General features: G+C 39.8%; 2 protein-coding genes across 5 annotated transcripts in view; one reads left to right on the top strand and one right to left on the bottom strand.

Moving 5' to 3' along the window:
* The window catches only part of LOC113063487 (interphotoreceptor matrix proteoglycan 1-like), a 29805-nt gene extending 22486 nt beyond the window's left edge, over positions 1-7319 (top strand). For both annotated transcript variants that reach the window (XM_026233930.1, XM_026233931.1), the window contains 2 exons: positions 6265-6343; positions 6832-7319. In XM_026233930.1, the coding sequence (XP_026089715.1) occupies positions 6265-6304 (40 nt within the window). In that variant the 3' untranslated portion in view covers positions 6305-6343; positions 6832-7319. The remainder of the gene's footprint in view (positions 1-6264; positions 6344-6831) is intronic.
* Positions 7320-8356: 1037 nt separating this feature from the next.
* LOC113063486 (unconventional myosin-VI-like) overlaps positions 8357-22914 on the bottom strand; it is a 51217-nt gene continuing 36659 nt past the window's right edge. The window contains exons 11-34 of one of the 3 annotated variants that reach the window (XM_026233927.1): positions 22134-22314; positions 21920-22064; positions 21688-21845; positions 21483-21574; positions 21293-21365; positions 21060-21187; positions 20881-20976; positions 19867-20037; positions 17066-17104; positions 16878-16971; positions 15774-15904; positions 15582-15659; positions 15107-15236; positions 14923-15013; positions 14447-14597; positions 14145-14353; positions 13278-13356; positions 12622-12782; positions 11775-11810; positions 11388-11438; positions 10869-10972; positions 10300-10431; positions 9560-9778; positions 8357-9066 (exon numbers count right to left, since the gene is read on the bottom strand). In XM_026233927.1, the coding sequence (XP_026089712.1) occupies positions 8867-9066; positions 9560-9778; positions 10300-10431; positions 10869-10972; positions 11388-11438; positions 11775-11810; positions 12622-12782; positions 13278-13356; positions 14145-14353; positions 14447-14597; positions 14923-15013; positions 15107-15236; positions 15582-15659; positions 15774-15904; positions 16878-16971; positions 17066-17104; positions 19867-20037; positions 20881-20976; positions 21060-21187; positions 21293-21365; positions 21483-21574; positions 21688-21845; positions 21920-22064; positions 22134-22314 (2949 nt within the window). In that variant the 3' untranslated portion in view covers positions 8357-8866. The remainder of the gene's footprint in view (positions 9067-9559; positions 9779-10299; positions 10432-10868; positions 10973-11387; positions 11439-11774; positions 11811-12621; positions 12783-13277; positions 13357-14144; positions 14354-14446; positions 14598-14922; positions 15014-15106; positions 15237-15581; positions 15660-15773; positions 15905-16877; positions 16972-17065; positions 17105-19866; positions 20038-20880; positions 20977-21059; positions 21188-21292; positions 21366-21482; positions 21575-21687; positions 21846-21919; positions 22065-22133; positions 22315-22914) is intronic. The other 2 variants (XM_026233928.1, XM_026233929.1) reach the window with 2 other exon arrangements.

Here is a 22914-nt window from a genome sequence, read left to right as displayed (position 1 = left end):
CAAAGATAACAAACACAAGACATATACAGTTAAATATGTCTCTGAAATGCAGCCTAGTCAAATATTGTATATATAATAATTTTATTCTAATTTAATATATATATATATATATATATATATATATATATATATATATATATATATATATATATATATATATATATATATATATATATATATATATATATATTTCTATATATATATATATGCTCTGAATACACATACAGACAAATCATGCGTCACAGGAGGGGACGCTCCCAATCAAATTATTTAGACTAAGCATCAGCATTTACAGACTACTGTCCACTGTTATTTTTAACAGAAAATAATACAAGCTTGTAATCATGACTTCATGAATGGGAAGTAGGAAGTTCCCACGATAGCACATGAAGACAGCAGAGAAACGTTTGCTCAACACAGTGGAGTGCATTGTTTCGTAAACACTGTGGTCTATTGTTTTAACTTGTATGGGACATGGTAACACACGGCCCTCTCACAATATATTGCTTTTCACATCTATCGCTTTTAAAGCTCAGAAATATTCACGCAATCATGCAGCACGTATCAGAAGATCTGCGCTCCAGCGTGGTTATCACTCACACTCACTGATCCACTGTCAATATAACTAAACCGTGCTCTAGCCCACCTCTTCCAACTGAGCCAGAGACTGGTGAACAGAGCAATCACCCCAGTGAAATGAACCAGTCTTTGGGGGTTAAGATTGCCTAGTGTGAGCACACCCTAATTATTCTCCCGCATCCCAGACACGAGTCTCTACACGCCCATCAAGTTTTGTCCAGCGCCGCACTCTGCTGTAATGGGTGATGGGGCTTTAATAGGAAGATGCCTGGCCTAATAGGAAGATGCCTGGCGGGCCTTCCTGCAGGTACTGTCAAGCATCTGCAAATGATCCAGAATGTAGCAGTGAGGGTTGTCTTCAATGAGCCAAAAAAAGCTCATGTTACTCCTCTCCTCATCAGGTTACACTGGCTACCAGTAGCCGCTCTCATCAAATTCAAGGTACTGATGCTTGCCTACAAGACGACCACTGGCACGGCACCAACTTACCTAAACTCACCGGTTAAATCTTATGTGCCCTCCAGAAGTTTGCGCTCTGCAAGTGAACGACGCCTTGTGGTGCCATCCCAAAGAAGTTAAAAATCACTCTCACTGACCTTTTCCTGGACTGTGCCCAGCTGGTGGAATGACCTCCCAATCTCAATTCTTACAGCTGAGTCTTTACTCATTTTCAAGAAACATCTAAAGACTCATCTTTTTCGCCTGCACTTAACCAACTAACACCAGCACTTTTCCTTTTCTTGTCTTTTTCATTTAATTTAATAAAAAAATACCTGGCTATGCATTCTATACTAGACTGAGACTTGTCATGGCACTTGTATTCTGTTGTTGTTCTCTTGTTGACCTGACTGCTTCTATTGTTCTCATTTGTAAGTTGCTTTGGATAAAAGTGATTAAATGTAATGTAATGTACTCTCTCTGCTGTTCCTCCTGATGAAGAGGACAGAGAGTTACAGGCCCACATGACTAGAGGCATCGCTTCGTCTTGGGCATGGTCCTTTGGTGTGTCCTTTTCAGATATTTGTGAGGGGGCCAGCTGGGCCTCGACGTCCACATTCACAAGGTTCTATACCCTGGAAGTCCCGGTCCTTTCCGCTTGAGGAGACATGCACTGCATAACATATCTAGCAGAGAAGCCTTGGCCATATCACGCTCAAACTCTCCCTGGGTGTCAAAAACCCTGGGTGTCGAAGTTACAGGAGTACTCTGGAACAATTAACCTGGCCGGGTGTGGCCTCAAGAAGCTTACCCTGTCTTACCCTTGGGTTGTTGTTAACTTCTGTATGGGCATTGGTTGCTTATAGAAGTTTGATACTTTTAGTCGTTTCATGACATTAGCATGGCGTGATTGTACTGTGTTCCCATAACATCTTAAGCAAGAAGCAGTATGAGTGTAGTATCGAAAGGGAACGTCCTCGGTTACTAATGTAACCTTGGTTTCCTGAGATATGAGAACGAGTACTGCGTTGCTAGCCCTGCTTTTTCCCATAACATCTTAAGCAAGACGCAGTACTCATTCCCTTATCTTAGGGAACCGAGGTTCCCTATCTGTGGGTCACTACGAGTTATGTTGAATATGTGCATACATATGGGGTCTCACTTGGGAGACCAATCATCTCTGAGTTTAAGAGAAAATGCCAATGAAAATTGGCAGGTGGATTTAACATACCTGAGCCATTCCCCGTGCCCACGGGTATAAATAGGCGACAGGTGCATCCACTCATTCAGATTTTTGCTTCGGAGCTGAGTGGTTGTATGAAAATTGTTATACTCCACAATGCCATTCATCTGCTTTGCGTTGGGAAGTTGTTCTGGTTGGAGGTACGTCATTTTAAAGACACCGTTTCGTCTGTGTCCTTCTGGATGCGGTCGTTTCCTGTTCTCTGAGAATGGCCATGAGCTTTTTCTTCCGTGTCTGGGCATTCATCATGCTGAAGATGCATTTGTGGATGGTTCATGCCAGCAACTGCGGGTGTGACAATGGCAACGCTGTGATTGCGTCTCTCCTTTCTGAAAGGGAGAGGAGCACACCCCTCTGTAACTAACCGTTCCGGTTTCTCTGCCATGAGCAGAGGACCACCGGCTAGTACTCTGGGAGATTTGAAGGTGACAGTGAGAGCTTCTCTGCCGGGTCACGCCCCATGGACTTCTCACCCCTCCGGCAGTGCTTGTCCTGTGTGGCTGCTGGGTTGTTATACTGTGCTGTCTTACGGCAGTCCCAGCGGGTCATTCAGTTTGCCGCCGGGGATCAGATGTTGATTGCTTCATTGGGGGATGGGCTATTGTTTTGGTTCTCAGTGTAGAGCACGGCTCACAACCGCATTTTGCTCTGGTTCCTTTCTTCCCGGATGTGCATGGAGAAGTGACCAAGGGGCAAGGAACTCGACCGGAAGTTGAAGTCGGGTGGGGGCTGCCATCTTTTAGCAGAACTTCACTTGCGTTAGCATTCCCATTGACTCCCATTCATTTTGGCGTCACTTTGACAGCGAATAACTTTACATCTGAGGCGTTTAAAGACTCTGTTTGTCCATTATTTATTTCTAAAGATACACGATAATGTATAAAGGGCTCCATTACCTTCTATGTTACATTATGGCCCCGTATAAACAGTTTTTGTAAAAAATAGGCTAACGATTGCGTCATAACCACTCGGCTCTCTGTCGCATTACTGTACAGACAGGAGGAGAAGCTCGCAGGCAATTAACTTAATATGGCGTACTGGCGTTATATTTTAAAACACTATACAAAATAATTAATCAGAATACTTACTCCTGCTCACTCACGACAAAGAACTCCCCGCTCAAGCTCGCCGTCTCTGCAAGATTAACGATGGCAGTTTGCATGCACAGCTACTAGAAGATTTACATCTGCCAGACAGGTTGCTGACGTCGTCAAGCTTCGTTTGAGTCTGCGCGTCAGAAACGGAAGTGCTAAAAAACGCTAAAACTGGGCTTCATTTGTCTCAATTGAGTTCCAATGGGGTCGCTGTGTCCATTTCTTTTAAGTGACGTAGTTGTTGTTCTCACAACAGATGCCTCCAACAGGGGCTAGGGCGCGACATGCAATGGGCAGGCAGCTTCAGGTTCCTGGACAGGACCTCAACTGCTTTGGCACATCAACTGTCTGGAGTTGCCTGGCAGTGCATCTAGCTAGACAAGCATGTGTTGGTCCACACAGGCAACACTGTGGTGGTTTCGTAAATCAACTGACAGGACGGTCTACGATCACGTTGCATCTCTCAACTCGCCCGCCATCTCTTCCTCTGGAGTAAAACACGTGTAAGTCTTGTTAGTACCCTGTCCCAGGCCCCCTTGGGCACAGATGCACTGGCACACAGCTGGCCTCAGGCTTTACGCTAGTATGCATTTCTCCCAGTGAGCCTGCTCGCACAGACACTTTTCAAGGTCAGGGAGGATGAGGAACAGGTCCTGTTGGTTGCAGCTTACTGATCCACCCTGACCTGGTTTCCAGAAGTCATGCTCCTCGTGACAGCACCTCCCTGGCGCATTCCCCTGAGGAGGGACCTCCTCTCTCAGGGGCTGGGCTCCATATGGCACCTGTGTCCGGATCTTTGGAACCTCCCAATGTGGCTTCTGGACAGGACGCGGCAGACCTAAGTGATCTGCCACGGGTGGTGGTGTCCTGCATCTTTCCTGCAAGAAAGGTTGGAGTGTAGGCGGTCCCCCTTCACCTTAAAAGTTTGTTGCCATTGCAACCCATTACCATGCAGTGGACTGCCGGTCCCTGGGGAGGCATGACTTGATCATTAGGTTCCTGAGGGGTGCCAGAAGGTTAAATCCTATTGTTCTGACTGGACTTCAGATAGGTCCCTTTGAGTTGCTGGATTCTGTTGAGCTTAAGTTGCAGTCTCTCAAGACAGTGATCCTGATTGTGCTCACTTCCATCAAGAGGGTTGGGGACCTCCAAGCATTTTCAGCAAGTGAAGAGTGCCTTGTGTTTGGGCTGGCCTAATTTCACGTTGTCCTGAGACCCCGGGCCTGGATATGTGCCCAAGGATCCCACCACTCCCTTTCGAGACAAGGTGGTGCAAGCACTGCCCCCGGAGGAGGCAGATCCAGCCTTGGCGTTTCTGTAAGAGTGCTTTGCATATACATGGACCGCACTCAGAGCTTCAGAAGCTCTGAGGAGCTCCTGGTCAGCTTTGGAGGTCAGCAGAAGTGGAAGGCTATCTCAAAGCAGAGGTTGGCCCACTGGATAGTGGATGCCATCGCCTTGGCGTACCATTACTAAGGCGAGCCGTGCCCCCTGGGGGTGAGGGCTCACTCCACTCGGAGTGTTGCCTCCTTGGTGGAGCAGTCTGACGCCAGGCCCAGTACTGGTGTTAGCATGAGTAGAGTCCCGGTCAGCCCCTGTACTGTGCTAGGTGTCCATATGGTTTGATTCCCTACTGGTAATCCCATATTCTTCCACCGTAAGGTTTCCCTCTTGGTAAACCCATGTTTTCCCTTGACAGACCAGCTCTGTCAGTCTCTTCTGGCAGCTGTTCCCTACTCTAAGTTAGGACCTGCCCCAGAGACCCATTCCATATATAGTACTACCCCTGGGTCAGTCCATATCAGTATCTCCACATGTCACCTACCAACGGGTAGGATGTGGTCTCCGTAGCGATCTTTTCCTAAGGCTTGCTTCCCCACCGTTCTTCCAAGCTGATGAAAACAAATGGGAAAGATTTGAAGCAATTGGAAGGTTGGAATCCCTTCCAAAATCATTTTGTGGATGGAAGAGCGACATGGCCTTCTCCAGCAGTGATGTACTCACCCTTTTGGTCCCCTTTGGTACTAAGGTCAGTAAATTTGTGCTGGGGCTGTGGAAAGGTTACAACCTTAAGCGTAGCTTTTGTGACACGCCACAGCTTGTCGACAGTTGCAGCGCCACAGGGTTCTGCTTGGTGTTCAGGTTGTGGCATTTTCCATAGGACCCCATATGTTGTTCGAAATAACTCATAGTGACCGACAGATAGGGAACATCTCGGTTACGTATGTAACCCTCATTCCCTGATGGAGGGAATGGAGATGTTATGTCCCTATGCCACAACCTTGAACCATTTGCTGTTGCCGGGACATGTTCTCGGCTCCTCAGCGTAAAACCTGAATGAGTGGATGCACCTGTCCCCTATTTGTACCCATGGACATGGGGAGTGGCTCAGGTATGTTAAATCTACTAACCAATTTTCATTGACGTTTTGTCTTAAACTCAGAAATGATTGGCCTCCCAAGTGAGTCCCCATATGTCGTTCCACATAATGTGTCCGTTCCCTCCATCAGGGAACGAGGGTTACGCACATAACCGAGTATGTTTTTACTTCTATAGCATTAATCCACACTGAAATTCAACCCACTCATGACAATAAGTACTGAGCTCATTTACATATTGATTTAAAATGATGAAGTGTGTACATTTTCATACATTGTTTTCCTGTAATAAAGTAATTTAAAACTATTGGTACCACTGCCATAAAACAGGAGTTTACTCAAGGAAACCAAATTATGATTTCCAGCATGTTCTAAAACAAACTATTGTGTCTTTTTATACAGAAATTGTGATGCATCACACCCCTGTTAATTTGGCCTTGGGATATGACGTTTTGTTTTTCAGGTGATATTGATGTCTTTGCCTTTTAAAATCTAGGCTTTATATTGTTGTATGTGCTGTCCTGTTTTATAGAGGCAGAGCTCAGACCACCATACCAGGCCTGACGAGTTAATCACAGAAGTTTTACACATCACAAATCACTGTCACTTAGGTAAGATTAGATCTCATATGATAAAATACTTAGACGTCTTAAAAGACATCAGATTTATTTTTAAAAAAAATTTAAAGACTGGACATTACTTTTTATGTAAGTCGGTTACATAACTACATAGACTGGTCCAAGTTGAATTCAAATAGTATGATTAATCACCCTTTGAATAATTGCTAGAATCCATCTTATTTATTGTCATGTTCTTGTGTTCTAATATCATGTTTAAGGTTAATTATAACAGACTGGATTTTTAGCTAGACTGCACATTAGAGCAATTAATTCCATTCAAAATTTATGTAATCTTATATTGTCTATAATCTAATCTAATCTTTTTTTTTTTTTTTTTTAGAAAAACTGTTCATACAGTCTGTGGTTTCAGAATATATAATTATAAATAAATGTGCAAAATCGTTTATGTAACAATTAGCTAAACATCCTTTATCTATTGCACAGTATCAACGCTAAACAACTTGTTTCTCTTTTAACAGAGGTAAGAAGTCACACCATGCCGTCTTCCAGAGATGCTTATCCAGCCATTTACAGATGTTGAAAAAGACTTCCCATGATCCCACATCTCTGTAGAATGAGTGGCCAAACATCCTGAACAGATGGAGAGCCAAGCTGAACTGCTATTGGTTGTGTTTCCTTTCGTTCTCAGGAGAACATTAAGAAATTAGCTGCACTTCAAGTTGAATGTTTTCACAATGGGTTTCCTCACAATGAGGAAATTATTCTTCTGTTTGATCATAATCAATACACAAGTTTCACATAGTAATAATGTTCTCATAGTATGGAACATCATTTTGTTTTAGTGTATAATAATTATAAATTGTCTCACATGCATAGTGAATAATTTCTTTGTTGTTGAAATATTAATATTATTTTATAGTGCAAAAAACACACAAAAAAAGAGATTTTGTAAGACTTACCAAGAGCACAAACTGTGCAAAATGTCTTTTATTAAGTATAGTTTTATATATATATATATATATATATATATATATATATATATATATATATATATATATATATATATATATATATATATATATATATATATATATATATATATATATATATATATATATATATATATATATATATATATATATATATATATATATATATATATTGAAACATGAAAGTATGTTAAATCTAGAGCTGTGTTGGTTATTGATGTCCCGGGGCAAATGGCAAACAGCACCATCATTTAGTTGCCTGTATTCTAAATCTTTAGTTTAAAACATTCATCAACATATTTAACATCAAGTTAAACAACAAGTTGTTTGTATTATATTAAATACATATATTTTTCTCATTGTTATTGGTCACATTGGTTTATATCTATATAAAATCTCAACTGTGTTTGTTGTTAGGAAACAGACTGTTTTTAGCTGGAGATCTCATGCCTACATCAGTACCTTGTTTCGTTTCATTCAAATCTTGAGTTTGTATATAGAAATAAATCTCATTTGCATAGTGCTGTTATACATATGTGACCCTGGAGCACAAAACCAGTCATAAGGAACTGAGAAATTGAGATTTATGCATCATCTGAAAGCTGAATATTGATGTACGGTTTGTTAGGTTCAGACAATATTTGGTTGAGATACAACTATTTGAAAATCTGGAATCTGAGGGTGCAAAAAAAGACAAATATTGAGAAAATCGCCTTTAAAGTTGTTCAGATAAAGTTCTTAGCGATGCATATAACTACTAGAAAATTAAAGTTTGATATATTTACAGTAGGAAATTTACATCATGGAACATAATTAATATCCTAATTATTTTAGGCGTAAAAGAAAAATTTATAATTTTGACTCATACAATGTATTTTTGGCTATTGCTATAAATATACCCCAGTGATTTAAGACTGCTTTTGAGCTCCAGGGACACATATTTGGTCTGTTATCACAGTTACAAACCATGCCTTGTGTATATGCATAATCATCATCAGATTTAGTGTCACAGCATTAGGACAATAACTATGACAAGAAGGACTGAACCACAATATTAAAATCATTATTTTTTTATTAAACGTTTTTCATTCAGAGACATAATTTAGTTGTCATTACTTACCAGAGTTATTGTATTGTAGCTTTTGTAAATACTTTATGCAAGCAGTTAAACTCACAGTGAATAACAAAACTCAGAATAGAGTAAAGTGCTGAACAATATCAGTATTTCCATCAAGAGGATCTTGATTTCAGCGTGAGATTGATTCGACTGTTAGGAAGAGACTGGAGAAACACTGCCGGTGGATTACTGATGTTCATCATGTATCATAGCAAAAATATCACATCAAGTCAATTATATTCAAAGGCAGTTACACAGCAATTAAAGATCAATGAGATGATTCGATATTCAAATAAATCCAGAACTAAAGAGCACTTAAAAAGACTAAAATCCAAAGAGAATACTAAAAGATAAAAAAAGAACTAAATGAAAGTCAGTGCTGGTTATGTAGGAGTTGGCAGACTTCCCTTCTGGAACTAGAGCTGTGATGTGTGTGTGTGTGTGTGTTTATTTGAGCATGCTCTGCAGCATGGCCGTGGCGTACGTGGGTCGGGCCTGCCTGCTCTCGATGGCGTTTTTAAGGTACTGAATGCCTCCACAGTGTTCCCAGATCTCCTCAAACTGGCGCGGCAGGATCTCAGCGCCACGCTTCCGGGTCAAACCGGTCTCCTCCAGACTCAGCTCACACATCTCCATATCATCCTTCCCTATCAACACAGAAACAGACGACACACATCAGGAACTAAGCTAGGAATCAAGCCATATATCGGCTAATTACACTTGCCAGTATTCACACAATACAAACAAAATACGAAGCAAAATATAAAAAAAGAAAAACATAATGACTCCTTTTTTGAGTACTGATAATTATTTAGTACTTTTTACCAACAGCACCGATTTCAGCCATTCTGTCTGCAACTAAAAAACTCATAAAAACATATTTAATCAAATATAATACAGTATAACAATGAACTACAAACATACACCGCACACTGAAGAACAGCTAGATTTAACTACACATTTCTATATTTAATATAGTATGTTAATACAAAATGTTGAGAATGATCTGAAAGGCTTTCGGCCGTAAAGGTGCGCGTGTAAAATGGTTTGACCCGGAAGTATTAATTTCTCTCAAGAGTAAATGTGATGCTGTGAGAAGCGTGGACGAGAGAAAGAGATGCCGGTGAAAGTGCGTCTGACCTGCCACCAGCAGAATGGGCTGTTTGTCCGGGTGCAGCTCCATCTGTCGGGCGATCCACGGCCCATCAAAGTGTGCGTACCACCACCCTTTCTTCTTGTTGTGAGGGTCTTTGTACTGGTCTCCTGGTCGGATGAAGGGGATGCGAAAGAAGCGCTGCTGTCTGTTGATGAGGGTCTCCTGCTGCCGGGGCTCCACAGACACGACTGGGTTCTGCTGGGCTGGAGGATCATGGGATCACAACAGTGTTAATACTGCTCCCAAAACTGCTCCATAGTCTAATGTTTGGCCCCCAACCAGCTTTAGCAAAACTTTCTATTTACAAAAAAATTAAGATAAACTATTATAATTAGAAATGTTTTTTTATTTATTTATTCAAATTTCACAATATAACTATTTTTGGTCAAATAAATGCAGCTTTCCTAAGCATATGATTCTTCTTTCCTAAGCATGAAATACATATTTCAGCTTGTTAGGAAGACAGCAGGGAAAGGATTTTTTTGTTTTGTAAATGTTGTTTTCTATTGGCTTTGTTACGTGAGTGAGTTTTTCTCTCTCGTTGTATTTCATTAGCTTCCTTAGTTGTGTTTTGGGGAGTTAGTCAGCTGTTGGTTTATTTTTTGGCCTTACTCACCTACGAAGCCTTGGCTTCCAATAATGTCAACTATTAAAAAAAACCCACACAAAAAGTTATTTCTGTCTACAGCGTCTCATTTGCATTTCATCTCCAGAGGGATCTTACCATAGTCTGTGACGGCTTTTGGTGCTCTCTGCTCATCCTGAGCGTTGCGTTTCTTGTTCTTTGACTTCCACGTGTGATAGACCTTCAGTCTGCGGTGAAACTCCTCACGACACGCAGCTAACAACTCGATATCTAAAGACAGATTGTGAAAACAGAGAAATAAAACAATCAATACAGAATTAAGTTCATTTATAATAATGTGCAAGTCACAAGACAAAATCTTTTTGTTTTTTCAGCAGATTATGTGCTATGTTCCTGTTTCATTGTTTAAAACAAAAGGTCAACTCTAAAATGATCATTTCAGATTTGAAGGTTATTAATCAAATGTAAGCAAATTTGTGCAAGCTTGAGTGCAAACGTGAGACCATGTACCAAATACTGGATTTACTTGACTTTTTACACTTAAAATATAATTTGTAAAAAGAAAATCTGTATGAAATTGGATAAAAATGCAGATAGAAATAGGACTTTTGACCTGCTGTATGTTGTCAGAAATATAAGAAGAAAAAAAAACACAAATATATTTCATATTCATAAGCATTTCTGAAAACGAGCAGAAGTGTTCTTACCACAGGAAGTATTGATGACGTCCCGTAATTCAGCGTATTTCCACTTGCTGAGTTCATATTTCTTCACATCCGCTTGAGCGTTTGTGGCAGTCACCTGCGGAGCTCTGGATCCACAGAAAACACATAAACAGATCACATTTCCTGCGGATCCCACTCTTTTTTCACAACAAGGATCTCAACTTACCAATGAAGGTGTCAAAAGATCCTTTACACTGCATACAATTAATACAACGGACCAAACTCATGAGTGAATTACTGCTAAATGCAAAAACGTTTCAATTGAATCGAGAAAGACACAACAAACCAATTTCAGAAAAAGAAAAATGGCTCAAATCAGCATTTAATTCAAGTACAAGGAAGGATCATTCTGGATGACTCTGGGTTCATATTGATTAACAAAATATTGAGTGAAATGAGTTTTGTGATTGGACTCATGATTCAGGTTTGAAGCAGGTCATTTTTTTCAGTGGATAATGTTTCGATTTTTGGTTGTGTAGATCTGCAGTGCTAACAACAAACCTTTTTACCCACTGAGCCAGAAGATCAGACATTTCCTTGGCCATTTCCTCCCTAAAGGACAGAATTATTGGACCGTTGCACATGTTAATAAATGATCCTGTCCATTAAACTGCTACATAGCATCTGTTTGGGAGGACATATGTCTGAATGTCAAGCTTTATGGTGAATGTCTGCTGAGACTGGTCCAAACGCCAGCGACCCAAAGACACTGGGAATGATGTTAAACTCTCTACGAAGACTGCAAGCTAGATCCATTTGAAATTCATGACTTTTCCACACAAAGTTCAAGCTTCATGGAAAGTTTACAAAGAGCTGGTTTTAAACTATTCTAAAATGATCAGTAAAGAAGAAAGATTTAAATAGGAGAATAGTGAAAGTGTAACCTACATGGACAAGCTCTTGAGTTTTTGTGGTGGTGCAATACTGTAAAAACAGACAGGAAGAGCATTAAATAGAGAGATGGAGAGACTGATCAAAGTCTCCACCAGTATCTAAAAAAATACTCAAAATCCCGCCACCAGCAATGCTTTATAAGATTGTTCCAGGTTCAAGACAGGGGGTCAAATCACGAGGAATTAAATATACAGGACTTCTTTACATATTTGAGTTTACAGTGCTATAAAAATATATAATGTGCTATTTATTAAAATAAAACAAAAAACGTTCTTCATAATATAATATGATACTTTTTCTTTGATGAAAGACAGCATTTATTTGAAATAGGAATCTTTTGTAACATTAAAAATGTCTTTACACTAACTTACGATCAATTTCCATTGATTCTTCAGCAAAGATCTGAATTATTATACTATGAGAAAATGTTTTCTAAATTGTTATCTACCGTATTTTCCGGACTATAAGTCGCACTTTTTTTCATAGTTTGGCTGGTCCTGCGACTTATAGTCAGGTGCGACCTATTTATCAAAATTAATTTGACATGAACCAAGAGAAATGAACCAAGAGAAAACATTACCGTCTACAGCCGTGAGAGGGCGCTATCTCACGGTTGTAGATGGTAATGTTTTCTCTTGGTTCTTGGTTCTAAAAAATGTGACTTATAGTCCAGTGCGATTTACATTTGTTTTTGTTTTTCTCGTCATGACGTATTTTTGGACTGATACGACTTATACTCAGGTGCGAATATAGTCAGTATTCAGTATTGATGTGAGATTGCTCTATGGGGCGTGTTCAGCTGTAGGGTGTGCTGGGTAAATATCTGAAGGTATGCAGATACCTGCGCAGTCCTGCTTCCACGGGCGTCTCCTCTGGGATGAGCTCGGCCTCGCTCTGGGCGATCCTCAGGGCCAGCTCTCGGTCTCGCCGCTCCTGCTCCAGCACGGCCTGCTGGGCCGCCTCCTGCTCCCGCTCCTCCTGCAGCTGCAGCTTCATCTCCTCCTGAAACACACGCCACTAATAAATCTGCTGCTCTATGAGTCTCATTACTAAAGGCCTGGTTACACCAACACAGAGATGCAGCTGGTTATCACTGCTGATATAGTGCTGTGAGTACAGAAGACATACTGCTCCTGCACAAATAGCATCTACAATATCCCGAAGCAGATCTATACAGGTGGAGCTGGGGAAGGTGGAGGGTTTCAGAGGAGCTCGAAAGCGCAAGTGAATGCTAATCAGCCATTTATATGTAAATGTGAATATCATCAGTTACACTAAGGACCCATCTAGAGTTTCATGACAGAACTTGGTGAAATCGCAAACATGCAAGGCTAAATGATCTTATTCTCATAAGTGCAAAAATTTATTTTTTTAATAACAGCAATCCAATACACAGCTGTGATGAAACATTCCTGGCCAGGAAATCAGGTGTGACTAAAGGTTAATTTCAGAACTTGCTTTAGGGTGAACGTGAAAATGCTGAAGAAATAATGTGACCTGCAGCCTCCTCTCCTCCTCCTCTCTTTTCTTGCGCTCTTCCTCTTCCTGTTTCCTCTTCAACTCCATCTCCGCCTTCCTAAAACAGACAGAGAGCGAGAGAAGCTTCAGCTGGACACAGTAGGGTCAGAATTAGTGCTGTGGAGCCAAGTGAAATGAGTTTTCAGGAAAGAAAGGAAAAAAAGGTAGGATGGGACTTGGTTGTGTGCATCTTAGAGATTACGCAAACTAAATGATTGAAGAAGTCCGGCACACGTCACCAGAGAGAAGCCTGACACTTCACGGGGAGACTGATTACAGATAAAAAAATATAAAGAAATAAAAGAAACGTGTCTATATGAACAATACAATCTATTATACACATTTACAATATTACATTCACGCAAACTTCAACTAAATTCAGATTTTTTTCCCCTCACAATGCACATGTAAACACATTAGCCAGTTGTAACAGCTCATTTACATATAGACGTCTTAAAGGTACAGAAGTCACCAACATTTGACCTGAGAGCTACAGTTAATAGACTTTGGTGAGAGTCTAATGGTGCTTTATGGTCCTCATCCACTTTTATTATATAGAAAATACTGGCTAGTATATGATGAAAAAATAAATAAATCAAATCCAAGTAATCTGGTTTAGGAAAGACATAAAGGTGAAGAAATGATTTCTAGTGTTCCTGTAGCTCAATTGGTAGGGCACTGCATTATCAAGCACAAGGTTGGGTGTTCGATTCCCCGGGAACCCATGACAGGTAAAAATGTATAGCCTGAATGCACTGTAAGTCGCTTTGGATAAAAGTGTCTGCTAAATGCATACATTTAATTTAATTTAATTTCTAACATTAGTTCATCTGGACGTTTACTCACAGGCGTCTCTCCTCTTCCTCTTGTCTGCGCTTCTGCTCCTCTTCCTCACGCCTCTTCCTCTCTCTCTCCATCTCCTCTTGGATTCGTCTCAGTCGCTCCATCTCCTCCTCCTCCTGCTTCTTCTTCTGCATGACGCTGAGCAGCTGCTGCGAGCGAGTGACCAGGGCCTGGTGCTCGTGGTCGATGTCCACGCGGCTCATCACAGTGCTCTGGAGAGAGAAGACACGTACAGGCTAAAGATCTACAGGCCGTTCTGACTCCGCGAGGTTCAGGACAGGACTCTCTCTCTCTCTGATGCACACCTTAATCTTGAATATGTGAGCGCTGATGGAGGAATCCAGTTCCTGCATGTGTTTGCTCATCTCCTGTTTTCCCTCCTTTAGTCCAGACACCACTTCATTCAGCTTCTCCATCCTCTTCTGTAGGTTACATGCCTTCACCAGCCCATCGATCCTAACACACACACACACACACACACGTTTCATCAGGTTTACACGCAGCATCTGTGACACATTGAGGATGTCCACAGAAAATCATGTTCAAATGTCTCATTCGCCAAGGCTATGTTTTTTTAATCGACTGAATTACAGTAAAAACTACAATACTGTGAAACATTATTACAATTTAAAATAGAAAGTGTTATATATTTGCTGATGATCAATGTTGAAAACAGTTTGCTCTGCTAGACTTATAGTACATATATTACTGTAAACACATCACGCATGCCACTATTTTCCATCACTAACAAACACTGGAGAGGAGAGGAAGTGCCGCCCACCGGGGTTTGTGCTTCCTCCTGCACAGCCACATGCGAACGGTCTTCTGCATCTGGATGCACGCTTTGGCTCGGTACAGCATCTTGTTTTTCACTGACAGAGCATCAGATCAACATTAAACGCTGTGGACTTGTGTGTGTTTATAGAGTTCTCTAATTAAAGAGCATCGATCTGTTGGTGACGTACGTTTAATGACGGACAGGGCGCACCACTGCACCTTCTTCCAGCGGCTGCAGATCAGCCATTTATTGACACGCTTCACCAGTTCAGCCAGATGATCAGGATCTGACTTCATGATCTGATCGAACTCCGCAAACTGAGCAACATCAGAGCAGTCAATGAACTTATGATCACACGCCAACAACAATACACTCATCTACCATTCCTACTCTACAAACACAGATAAAGATTTCCAGGATCAATTCAGTCTGAATTAATGAGTCATATCTCATCCCAAAAACAAAACAAAACACATTTGGCAGAACAAAAGTTGTGATGATATAAAGATCATTAAGACTTGGACTGTAAACCATGTAGACATTAGACTTTTCTTTCTTTATCCAAATAATTGATTTTGGGGTAAAATATGACTTGCACATTTATCATCATGAGACAAAAATAAATACTAATAACAACAATTCATATAAGGTATGTACATCACCTTTCCAGGTCTGAAAAAAACTTTTGTCAAACCAAATTTATAATCATTTTCATTCAGGCCGAGAGCTTTGAACAAAGCCTGTTGAGCAGAAAACAAAGAAAAATGTTATTAATACCTAAATAATATTATAGAGGGAGAGCAGTAGCACACAGAACAGCATCGTCCTGCACACACACACACACACACACACACCTTGCAGAAGAGTCTGGGGTCGAGCCGTGTCAGTTTGGCGGGCATGTACTTCTGGTACAAGTTGTAGAGCTCGTGGAACGGCGCTCGAGAGGGGAAACCGCCCTGCATCAGATCCAGCACTGACACCATCCCTGAACACACACACACACACACACACACACACACACAACAGTACACCGGCCAGTGAGAACGTGAATACACTTAACCCTGAAGACAAGAGAGCTGTTCACATGTAGCAGTCGTCCTGGGATGTCAGTTAGATTGTTAAATATAGCATTTTTTGAAATGGAACAGTTTATGCAAAATACCTCAATATTATTCAAAGGCCCAAACTAAGCAAAAACATGCTGATGTTGCTACTGTGGACAAAAAGTAATATCAAATTCTGACAGCATGTAAAGTGAATGAATGAGATCTTTATAACAGTCTCTGATGATTACAGTAACAGACTACCTACATACATATCAATAAAGGTTGTCTCTCAATATTATCTCTCTGTAAGACGATATTTAATGCTTATTTTTATGATTAAAGCGCTGCAGTTTTATTATTATGGGGGGGGGGGGTAAAACATATAATGCAATGCAATGCAAAAAGATGACTGAGAGATTATTAAATAAACATTCTTCAAAAACTGAACAGAATAAAAAAATGATGCATGGGTAATTAAAGTTGTGTTTAAAGTGATCATTTTGAAAAATAAACTGAATAATTTTTTCCCCTTATGTTTATTTCAGTATGAAAACCAGAATAGATTTCATGTAAGCCACGATGTGAAGGGCTTTTTACAATTATAAGTTATGATCAGACGACAAAAGCCATGAAGAAGATTGTGTACAACAGTAAATATGATCCAGCAGGATTCATAGGGATAAATAATGGGCTTGAGCTTCCCTCCATCACCATAACATGATAAATATCACATTCAAATGTGTCATGTTGTCTATTAATTATCATGAGCTCATGAAAGCTGCACTCATAATAAACAGCTACTGAAATAGTTGTAGGTGGATTTACACAAGTCAGATCTCACTTTGAAAGTGCAAATTAAAATCCTGCAGGAAACGTGTGTGTGTGTGTGTGTGTGTGTGTGTGTGTGTTAACCTGAGCACTGTAGCTGAGACAGAATCTGAGCGCCCTCAAACTGCTGACTGACCATCTTCAGATTGGGCTTCACACAGCGGACAAAACTTGACCCCTGAAACACACGTGAAGCACAAATCCCAAAAACACCAGTTTCAGTGAATGTCTGTGGAAACATGAAGCTAAAACTGAACCAAAATCAGACTCACAGTACTGTGCAGCTTTTCCAGAAGAATATTCAGCTGTGTCTGAGAGAGAAAAATACCAGAAATTCAACAACTTCCAGGTATGAAATGTAAGACTTGAAGTCTTTTACAAGTCACATTAATAATACATGTCCATATCTCAGATTCTTTTACTTAATGAAACATCCAGCTGCAATCCAGGGTGACTGCAAGACAAGCTTTACTCCGTGTGAACTGAAAGGGTTTTATGTACTGTACTAATTACTGCGGTCAATCGATTAAATCAATTACTAACTAATCACTTTTTTTCTGAAGTTTACCTATAGTTAACTATAGTTGGCGCAGTTTATAGTTGTCATTTTCCTTTTGTAATTATTTTTCTAGTTGTTATCCATGTTTCATTTCTCAATGACATGCAAGAAAACAACCAAATAAGGGATTTAAAAAAAAATAAAAATAAAAATGGTATCCACTTCCTTCCTGTCACATGAGGCTGTCAACTTCCTCCCCCTACCTCCAGGAAGCATGGCGAAGGCAAACCTTCCCAAAGAAATGTAGTGTTCATGTTATTCATTTTTACTTCTGCTTTCATAATATTCCACCTGAAACATAACTTAACCCTTTAACTGACATCTGTACTGTCCAGAGCTCCACGGTCCCTCTTCTGCGTCTGCTAAAGTCTTGAGGGGAGACCGCAGCTGTTAACTAACCTCAGTCAGTCTCACAGAAGGAAGAATGGAAAGATACAGAGCTAACACATGGGATTCATTGATGCAGATCATCTTTTTCTCCATTTTATGACATTATGTAAGGGGCAATTTATTGAGGCCTCTTTATCCAGTTTGGATGCGTTTCATTCGAATTGGTCAAGGACCAAAATACATTTTATGACTAGCAGCCTATGATTCTATTATAATGTTCAAATTCAGACAAGTAATGAGTTTATATTTACATTATTATATGAAATCACCTACTACAGTCAGCCATTGAATACTATGGGCCTAAAAATATATATATATTTCAGGTATAGCTTTATATAGATATATTTTCTTCGTTCTATTTATGTTTATTTATTTATTTTCATGAAAATATATGCATGCTAAACAATAAATAAATAAATAAACAAACAATCATGAGTGTAGCCTACACATTATAATTATTTGAATAAGCATATTTTCTAAATAATTTCATTAATTTCATTGATTTTTGTCAGGGTTAATCCATTTGACCAATTCAATATTTACCTATTCATAATATATGTGATACTTTACACATTTATATCACTAATTTAGCATGCAAATATGTTTATGTAAATGTATATGTCTTGTCCCTTCACTGAAGGACTGCTTGTAGACTACTTATACTAAAACTGCTTAGGTAAGGTACAGTCCACCCAAAAACTGAAATTGTGTCATCATTTAGTTACCCTCAAGCACACCTATCAGATTCTTTCTTCTGCTTAACACAAAAGAAGATATTTTTAAAAAAGTTCGGTAACCAAACATTGAATGTTCTTCGACTTTAATGCATAATAAATGTGTTTATGAATAAAGATTGATCTGTTGAAAGCAGTGAATCTGAGTTAGATGCTCTCCTCCTGATTAAATCTGACATTGAAGGGGTGAATACAACATAGCTGCCACACATTATCAAGAAAAAAACTAAAACCTGGGGAAAATAAATGCAGAACATGTTCACATAGGACACTCTTAAAATGATTATATGCATGAAACCATTCAGAAGAATTTTGGCACAAAATGGGTTAATCGCAATTAATCCAACCTAACATTAACAAATTAAAATATAATTAATGTTAAAATAATAGTTTAATGGCATCTTTTTTGTGACTGAAGGTGAGTTTCTCTAGGAAATCGTTGTTTTCTCGTAATATTGAACCATTGACAATATCCGTTCAACATTACAGTAGAACTGAGATCTATCAATTTAACATTTATTAGACTAAAAAAAAATTCTAATTTATGTGACCTTAAACCAAACTTCACAAAAACCCATTATAATTTAGCGACCTGTGCCCTTCAGCCAGTAGGAAATATACAAAAATTAATAAAGTTATCAAACACTAAATGAAATATAGATCAGTAATCATTAAAGCTACTGATTTCCTGTTTTGTCTTTAGTTCTTTGATGTTTACTCAGGTGTGTTAAATCTTACATACATGCAAAGTTTTTGTTAATCTGAAAAAATTAATCATTGCATGCATTAATGCACCAATTGACAAAATGACAGCACTAGTACTAATACATAAATACATATGATTTACAGGCCTATCAAAATGGATTTCTGATGATACATTATTATATGTTTTTAAAGAAAGATTCACTATACTGAACGTGTGGAATAATGTTCTTAGTCTTTCTTCACGGGACGGCCCAGACAGAAGAGTTTCTGGTGAATTGAATGCTAGATACAGTTTAATTTGTAATCAAAATAAAATATGCACTCTTCCATGAACAATATATTACAATACAAACACCATTTACAAAGTAAATACTATCATAATTCATCAACAGTAACCAATTATTCACAGCAGTAGATAATCACTGATGGTGAACGGCTCTGAAACTGTGTGAATGCACAATAGACTTGAATGAGCAGTGCTCTATTAATTTAATTACATAACACTCTTCTAAAGTTTAATAATCTCATTAAGACGTATATAAACCCTGTTTTTGGGAATGGGAATGGGAATGAAGACCGTTGTTGTACCATTTAACATATATTTTAAAGACTGTGTAAGAAACTGCAGGAACCTTGCTCATTTTCCCCTCATTTAACAGTCAGAGTAAGTGATTTTGAGACTGACCTTGAATTTGTTGCCTACGCTGATGAAGCTCAGTTTGCCGGCCTTCTGCTTGGTGTCTTTGGAGTGGTTTGAGTTCTCGAAGAGCTCTCCGATGAATTTATCCTTCGACTCGCTCACCAGACTCGCCAAGGACATGTGAAGAGCATCGTTATTCTTCTCCACAAACTGAGTCTGAAAAAGAAAGGGGAAAATGGTCTAAATCACTTTTTCTGGATTTGAATTTAAGCTTTAGCTCAAAATGTGGCACTTACAGCCATTACAAAACCTTGAATAAATTAACACACAAGAGTTCGTTCATTAGAGTGAATTTGGGGATTTCTGGAGAATGCATAAAATTGAATTATTGTAAAACATGGTTTGCCTTGTTGAGATTATTGTCTCTGAACTGTTAAAACCCCTTGTTGGATACAAAATCTACCAACATTTGTGCCTATTTGCACTTAAAAACCTCAATCTTGCTGATATGGTCTTCTTGAAATATTAACAAACTATTTTCCTGTTTGACACAGTATTGTATAAAGAGCTACAGAAATAAAGGTGACCTGACTTGACAATAACAGTCTTATCAAATGGATATTATACAGTTAGTTTTTAATTCTTGTTTTTAATCACCTGTTTCATTTATTATAGCGTTTTCTTATATCTCAGTTTAGTTTTATTTAGGTTCATTATTTTCAGCAGTGGATTTGTTGTGTTTCATTGTCGCATTTTCATTGAATTTGAATACATTTTAACAGCAGTTAAGTAGTAAAACATAAAGACTAAATTGAGGAATCAACACAATATTAATTTTTATTTATATAAATTTACCAAGCTAATTTAACTGAGGAATTAGCAAAAGTTTAGGGAAAGGTGATAAATCCTTGCCTGGTGAGGGAGACTGGTGTTATTTTCTGATGCCCATGTTAAATTAATCAAGAAATTGGCAAAACAAATATGGAAGATCTGAATTTCTTTTTGCTTTCTCTCTATATGGATAGACCAATGTGTGTGTGTGTTTGTGTGTGTGTGTACCGTTTCATAGCACACTGCTCCAGCAAAGTGTCTGATGATGAAGCCCTCATCGTCTCTGACGTTCCTGTGCACTGTCAGCTTGGACTTCCTGGGAACCTGTGGGACGAAAGATTGGACAAATACAGCCACTAAACCAGAGTGCCCTTCTTGAAGGAGATGTAGAGTAAAGCGCGACTCACAGTCAGCCGGAAATGGTCCTTGTGTTTGCTGTGGACGGTGTCAGTGAAGTGCTGGTCGCTGGGTTGAGGTAGCCGGTTCTCTTCATCCAAGATATCCAAGATCCCAACTAACTTTGCCTCCACCAAGTCTGGACAAAAATGATACAAAGGCAATCTTCAAGCACATTTAGGCTGCCAGAAGTTTCTGGTGTATTAAAAGGCAGAAGAGTGCAGATATCGTTTTTGTATCAGACCTATACAGTCCTGATTATCAACGTAATGGACCTCGTTGACTCCAAGACCTTCTCTCTGATACAGCTCCTGCTCCTGTTGACCACACACACAAGACAACAGATGAAACATCAGTCCAGTTCATCAGCCTGATAATGACATGTTTTATCATCAATGCAGCATCAGACATCTCACGTCAGCTGCATCACTCACCTCTTTGAGAATGCGCTCATTGAAGAACTGCTGGAGTTTCTCATTACAGTAGTTGATGCAGAACTGCTCGAAACTGTTGTGCTCAAAATACTCTGAGGAAGACAGGAGTAAGGGATGGTTGGTTAGCTAAAGGCCCCAAGGAATCAAGGAATCTGAATGAGACATTAATGGCTCAGGTGACTCATGAGCAATGACGGTCTTGTACCAAAGCCAGCGATGTCCAGCACACCAATGAAGTGAGCGGACGAGTCGAAGGGGAAGCACTGGTTGATCCTGGTGACCACGTGATCGAAGAGACGGCTGTAGATGGCTTTAGCCAGAGCATCTCGAGCACTGTTGGCCTGCTCCACCTTCAGAGGAACCCTACAGAAGACAACAAGTTGTGCATGGTTATCCACCAGCTCAAGTGTTCACGAGAAGGTGTGAGCAGCTCTTACTGGATGGCTGTTCCTTTAGCGCCCCCTGCAGTGGTCTGCATGACTCTGGTGGTCAGACTGACCCTCAGATCCTCCTCCTCCAGACCCAGCAGCTCCGCACAGAACACTAACGACTGACCGCATGTCTTCGTCAAGACACAGCCACCTGAAACACACAAAACTAAGATGTGGTATTGTATATAGCGCCAAAAAACGGTGTTTTTGATAACTCTACCTGAGGTGTTTCCGGCCTCTTCGAAATCAATGTTTCCGAGGTGCAGAACCCCAGCCACCACCCTGAACATGTCGAACTTCTCGGTGTCATCCAGACCGATCTTCTTCATGGCCACACACATTCTGTTAAAGTCGGCGTGATCGTCCAGCAGAGGGTCTTTCAGAGGACCTGCCTTCAGATGCTGAGGAGCAACGCTCAAGTTAGACTCGGGACCGTTCATATGTACATGCGCAGCAGAACACTACCATATCTCTTGAACCTTTCATTTCAGAACCACTGGCATTAATAGAGAACTGCTCCTCATGTTCCTCTAACAACAGATGTCAGAGCATGACTGAAAATGCTTGTGTGGGGAAAATAGATCTTAGACTTAACTGAAACAGCCACATTACATTGACTAAGCAGTGTATCAAGCAGCTTCATCAGTGCACACAATCACTCAAATGCATCCACAACGCTACATCATGAAACCCATGACTGTCTTTGCCCTTTTCAACTGAGATGCAGCTGTCCAGTTTCTGCCTAAAATTACATCAGTTTCCTGCTTTCTTATGCTTTGAGGCCTTGTAGTTGCATGCGGTCACATTCAATATTGTTCTGCAAAAATGCACAAACAAAATCCACCAGGAATTTTAGAACCGTGACCGCACTTTCAGTGTCAAACTTCAGGTCATAGATATTCATCTGAGAATAAAGGAAACTGTCAGGTGCATGTAGGTTTTCTACAGTCGTTGATGTCTGATTTTATATTGCCCTCTTATATTGTAAAGGGCAAAAAGGC

The sequence above is a fragment of the Carassius auratus genome, chromosome 45 (genome assembly GCF_003368295.1).
Source record: "Carassius auratus strain Wakin chromosome 45, ASM336829v1, whole genome shotgun sequence".
NCBI classification, from domain to species: Eukaryota; Metazoa; Chordata; class Actinopteri; order Cypriniformes; family Cyprinidae; genus Carassius; species Carassius auratus.
Note: the sequence above shows the minus strand (reverse complement) of the source record. Positions and strands in the feature narration are given on the sequence as shown.